This window comes from Ruditapes philippinarum, unplaced genomic scaffold, assembly GCF_026571515.1.
Source record: "Ruditapes philippinarum isolate M1 unplaced genomic scaffold, ASM2657151v2 ctg164_1_1_1_1, whole genome shotgun sequence".
NCBI classification, from domain to species: Eukaryota; Metazoa; Mollusca; class Bivalvia; order Venerida; family Veneridae; genus Ruditapes; species Ruditapes philippinarum.
In genome coordinates, this window is record NW_026866554.1 from 256,772 (window position 1) to 263,147 (window position 6,376).

At 30.9% G+C, this 6,376-nt stretch overlaps 1 protein-coding gene across 4 annotated transcripts in view; it reads left to right on the forward strand.

The window, feature by feature from the left end:
• LOC132732855 (endosome/lysosome-associated apoptosis and autophagy regulator family member 2-like) overlaps positions 1-1,955 on the forward strand; it is a 65,446-nt gene extending 63,491 nt beyond the window's left edge. For all 4 annotated transcript variants that reach the window (XM_060719375.1, XM_060719373.1, XM_060719374.1 and 1 more), the window contains one exon: positions 74-1,955. In XM_060719375.1, coding sequence (XP_060575358.1) covers positions 74-124 — 51 coding nt within the window. In that variant the 3' untranslated portion in view covers positions 125-1,955. The remainder of the gene's footprint in view (positions 1-73) is intronic.
• The last annotated feature ends 4,421 nt before the right edge of the window (positions 1,956-6,376 follow it).

Consider the following 6,376-nt stretch of genomic DNA (forward strand, 5'->3'; position numbering starts at 1 on the left):
AACATATCTTTGATCTGTAAAAAAAACTTATTTTGCAACCTTAAAAAGTAAAGCTGATATGTTTTCATTACAGGATGATGCTTTTGAGTCAGCTGTATTGAATGAAAGAATGCCTCTAACGTAGGTGAAGTGTGTGGAAGTGAATCAGGCTTGTCTTGTATCTGGTACAAGGAAATAAATGTGATCTTAAGGCAAAGATGAATCTCAATAGGAAGTTAGAGGAAGATGTTTTTTATTTCAATGCCATATTGTAAATAATGAACATTTTGTTGTGTTAAGAATTCCATTTGTTAATGAGTTTTTTTTTCTTTTCTTTTTTTCTTTACATTACTGATAAAAAAGGCTTTGTAAATATGCATTATTGACATGTTTGAATGATTATGCATTTAAAGGTATAAAGCTATATGAGAATGTTTGAAATATGTGTATGTGTTTTTAAAACCTTACCACCCTTAATGAATGAAATGGACATGTCCTTTCAGTCATTTTTTCCAGATACAGTTATTTAGAAGTACTAGTAATCTATATGAACTTGTATGTTTTTCTGAAAGAAGAATTATTTAACTCTATGATTTGAGTGTAGTTTTTTGTACAATATTTTATGTACTGGTATACATGTAATATATGAACCTTCTTTGATAAATGCTGTACTTGTTAATTCAGGCTAAACATTAGTTATGATTGAATGTGTAATTAATTGAGAATGCAAATGTCTTTTTTTAAATGGTAAAATAAAATGAAAATCTGTATGATATAGACCAGTCTCAAGACGTGTAAATGTAAAACCTGTGTAGATAGGCCATCAGCTACCTGTAGAATTTATTTAACATTATGTTAGTGACCATATATCCAGAGAAGTCCTTCTTTACAGGTTATGTCATTAATTTGTTCACATTGAAGTTTGTCCGATTATTTGTTTAAAACCAAAATATAAATAAAAATGGCGTATTTTTTTATCATTGTTATGTGTCCAACACAATGACTTATTTATACTAGAAATCCAGTTGCGATAGTAAAATGGCGTAGATGAACTAAATTATTTTTTATGTTAAACACATATTTAGGTCCAATAGTTTGAAAATATTTTAGGTTCACATAATTAGAAAATGGTAAACTTTCAAATTTGCAGATTATCAGATCTGTTATTTTTCTGGGGTTTAAAAATGAATTTTAAAATTCTGTATTCATCTGCCTAAAATAAGAATGATTATTGACCTGATCGTTTATAGATATTTTATTTATACATTTAAAACCATTCAAAGCTTACACGACTGTTGAGCATTAATTGTATTTAATTCTTCACATAATAGATTTGTCATACTTTGAATTTGGAACAGTCCTTTAAATTTTAGGGTTTTAGGTATTGCAACAAAAAGTACAGAGCTTGATTCAGACAGTGTGGATGTACAGGCTGGTCTGGCGCTATACTGGTGGTAAAGGCCAATTACGTTTGATTTCAGCAAAATGAATCGTTAATCTTGCATTTGGTTTGTTAACATTAAAATATCATTCACCTTATATTCAGTGGTCAGTTAATTTTGTGCTTTTTGCGATTAACATCAGTTACTGAAATGTAACATTCACAGAATCTTTGATTTGCACAGGAGAGAAAGATGATTTCTCATTTTTGTGAAATAAAAAAATTTGTAGATCCACACAATTATGTTAGCCCAATCTAAAAATAGAATTGCAATCTAAAAATAGCACAATAGTCTATAAACACTACAATAATGGGAGGAAAAATCTAAAAATAGTTGTAAATGAAGATTATGTGGAAAAAATGTTCATCTAGATTTTGTACTATAAAATAGAGGTTGTGTTTGCATATGTGATAATAACAGATATATATGTTTATATAAAAAGATTGTTGTTCAACTAGGATGAAATCCAGATATTATGTTTGTTTTATACAATTTTATATTTATGCTGAAAAAGAAAACCATTGCCAGTGTTTATAAATGTGTTTATAAATGAAATATGGCTTGTAGGAAATCCTTTGTATTTATTTATAATTATCTTAGAATTATTTGTTGTTGTTTTTTTCCATGGAATATTTATTTATCTTGTTTCTTTGATCTAAAATATGTGTACTCTACAAAAATATCATAAACATGTCTCTTAGTGTATTTTTTTTGCGTCAGTTCTTTTACAGCTTATTTAATTTTGTTAAATGCCGGTAAATAAAATGTTTTTTTTTGTTTCATTTTGTTTGGAATTGGGAACCATTAGACATTTTAGTGATTTGCATTGGGTTTTTGAGTTGTATGGTGAAATTCCTTTAATCTGATTCTTGTTAATATTAAACTCACTGTTAATTGATTTGTGTTTGAATCTCTATAAAGAAAGGCAAACATTATTTCATGTTTGGTATTCATCCAGCTTGCACAAGAAATATGTTTTGTAAATAGGTGCTTGGTTGTGGTCATATATATATATTACTAAAATTTCATCTTAACTTGTGATGTAATCATGATTATTTGCTTGTGGTACATCTTGTGACATGGTATTATTATAATTTTTGACACAAATTATGACATGTTCATGGTTATTTGCATGTGGCACAACTTGGACATGGTTATGGTAATTCGCTTGTAACATGGTCAAGGTTTATTCAGGGATGCCAATTTTCCGTGGATCCGCGGATTTCGAGGTCCCCGAACCACTTTTGAGAACGATGTAAATCCGAGGAGAAAATTTGGGGGTAGGGGTCTCTTTCGCCGAGTTTGCTACCGTCTAATGTCCGCCGATTGTAAATGTTTAGACCGTACCGTAAATATTTAGATTGTACCGCTTTTCGGGTATGTTCAGTTATTGTCGCTATTATTGTAAGCCAATTAACGATAGCGTTAAATATACCAACCAATCGAAGCGTCTTTCTGTAGTTGAAGAAAGCAAAACAAAATGTCGGCCGATATTTTTTACATGAATAATGGCAGCATGGTCAAAGTAATACAATATCAGTTAATGAAAATATTTGATAAAGCACTAAAAGAAAATGCATTTTAGACCATCTGAAAAGGATGAAAACCCAGGAGCTTCCGGGGGCTTCGCCCCCTGTTCCCCACAAGGGCTCCATGCGGCCCCCATGATCCCTCGCGTTTAATTGTCCTCTTTTTTCCAAATTGTCTGTTGGCATCCTGGTAAATTATTGCTTGTGACAGGGTTATGGTTATTTGGTTGTGACATGGTTATGGTTATTTGCTTGTAACATGGTCAAGGTTAATTGCTTGTGACATGGTTATGGTTATTTGGTTGTGACATGGTTAAGGTTATTTGGTTGTGACATGGTCAAGGTTAATTGCTTGTGACATGGTTATGGTTATTTAGTTGTGACATGCTTAAGGTTATTTGGTTGTGACATGGTCAAGGTTAATTGCTTAGTTATTTGCTTGTGACATGGTTATGGTTAATTGCTTGTTATCTTGTTTATGATGAAATCTTGATTAAATTGTTTGCAACCTTGTTTCTGATTGTATGTCCTAAAATTTTCATAAAATTAGCAACAAAATGTAGATGCATTATTTGGCTTATAGCCATTAACTACGCATTTATTCATCTTTACCCTAATGTAAGTTCAGTAAGGTAGAAATTTGAACGAAATTTATTATGTTTTTATCATGCTGCTTTAAATACCTACAAGAGTTGTTTCTGTATTATTTTGTGCAATTTTCATACATTTTGCTTTGTTAATATGATATTATGTTAGCAGATCTGATGAAATTTTGTTTAGAACTATGTTAATGTTTTGTCTGTTATAATTTATTAAATTAATGTGTTTCTTTGAGATATATTTGTGTTAATACCTGGTTTCTAATACCTAACTATACATTCCAAATATGGGAACAAAGTTAAGAAATAGTGCCACAGAACAAAATTCAGATAATACTTGTTATGACCATTCCAGGTACTTTATTTTTACATAATTGTTTATATTACTTTACATTCCAAGTAAAACTACCAAATGGACCTTGCTTCTGTAAGACATATTGTGCCTTTTAACAGTGTTTGCACAAGTACTAGAAAATAGTGTTAAAAAAACAACAACAAAAAACAACAGTTTTACAATCATTAACAACAAACAACATCCTTAATATAAGAGTGTATTCAGGACACATTTGTTGGTAAAGTGCTCACATATTGGGATCTTTGAAAATGCTGTTTTTCTTTAAAAAATATATTCTTTAGAAAAATTATATTTGACCAATGTTATGAAATTTTTTAATTGATTCATGATTGATGAAAATTTATGTTTCTGCTGTTTTTTCTCTCTCAGTCATTTACGTTCTCATTTCATGAAATTAGAATCCAAAAAAAGCAATATTATTTATTCCTTTATAAAAAATCTTACCCATATATGTAGATTTTACATAATTCATTAAATTCCAGTTAATTGTGATTTGAAAGTGGTGTAAATTTTATCTTTTAAGAAACTTGTCAAAAATTCTGTCAGCTGAATGGTTGATTTTGAAAATAAGATTTAAAATTAACCAATGAGAGGGCATGTTTCGTGTTTTAGTTTTAAAACCTATTTTTTTATCATATTAATATGTTAACTTGAATTCATATGAAATTAAATGTATTATTTTTGTCACTGCCTGTGTACAAGTCTTACATGGAAAATCATTTGTTTTGAATAGTCTAGGATTTATGTTTTATTTATTTTTCAAACATAGGTGTCTGCGTATCTACTGTGAAATACATTTACCTCAACTTTATTGCATTTATGGTAGATAGTCTTTCAGTATATATTCATATAAGATAATTGGAGCCACGTCATGACAAAACCAACAGAGTGCGTTTGCGACCAGCATGGATCCAGACCAGCCTGCACAACCGCACAGTCTTATCAGGATCCATGATGTTCGCTGTCAGTTTCTCTAATTGTAATAGAGTTGGTAAGCAAACAGCATGGATCCTGATCAGACTGCCCAGGCTGGTCTGGATCCATGTTGGTGGCAAACTCACTATGTTGGTTTTGTCGTGACACAGCTCAATTTTAATATAATATATAGACTAGTTTATCACACTTATATTTGCTGGTTGTGTAATAAACCATAGCTGCCTAAATATATCACTGAATTAGTCTCGCAAAGTTTTTTCCATTTTATATAAACACCATCACCATATCTATGTCATAGGGTGTTTTTTTAATTATTTATCTTTTTATACTCTTGTATATTACAAGGTTTATAGTGCCAGAGATTGGAAATTCCACTTGTCTGCTCGTAATTATGAGTAGAATTTAAGAGAACTTGATGCAGGACAAGTAGAAAAATGTCTGCTTATTGGATTTTGAAGCTTTTCATCCTGCAGGAGAAGTGACTAGTGACTCTGAAAATATTTTTCGATGCCTGTAGTGCATGTAAAGGATTGTAAAATATAAACAAAAAGAACTTATTTCTGTCGTCTTAGCCTGTATGTTGAGATCTCAAGGCATGTTATGTGCATGTTGCTTACAATCCTTGAGTCCACAAGTAGCATGCATTTTCCCCGTGACAATCTGTGCAAAGACTTCAATGTGTTTTTATTCCATCCATCTGTTCCTCAAGAGTTTATTCAGTCTATGTGGAGAACTTATAATTACCCTGTAAACAAAATTAAGTCATACATACCATAATGTCCCGGATTTCTGGGATGGTCCCGGAAATAAGGTGACTGTCACGGAGATGTCCCAGAGATGATTGATGTCCTGGAAAATTTTAGTACAAATGCAAAAAATACTGTTGTAGGTGAAAGGATAAGTCAACTAAAGTCACATATATTGAGTTTAGAACATAATTTAATTAACAATGCTACGATACAGTTGGTTGTGTAATAATTTTACCATTTCTGATATAGGTTGTGTAAACATTGTGTAAATGTTAAAAGGTACAAGCCGAAACATAATTATACAGATAGATTATTATTGTTTCAGATATAATGTTGTTCCTTTTCTTAATCAAAGTGTAACCATTTTCTGCTTTAAAGCACCTTATACCTCAGAAATACATAATTTTTAATTCTTTAGAAATGTGAAACATGTGTTTAGTAATGTTTTAATAATGCATTTAGAGCATGTTACATGTTAAATAAACAACCAAAGAAAGTAAGACTGAATGGCAGTAATTTAATGCAAAGGTAGCAATATGTAAACAAAGTAGTAGTTTGACTTCCATACAAAATACAAATTCAATATAAATATACCAACAGAGCAAAAGATAGTTACTTTATATGACAAATAAGTTGGGTATCTTTGGAAACTGTAACAAAATATCTAACATAAAATCTGCGCAGTTTGATCAGGATCCATGCTGTTCGCTATCAAGTTCTCTACATGTAATAGGGTTGGTAAGCGAACAGCATGAATCCTGATCAGACTGCACAGGCTGGTCTGGAT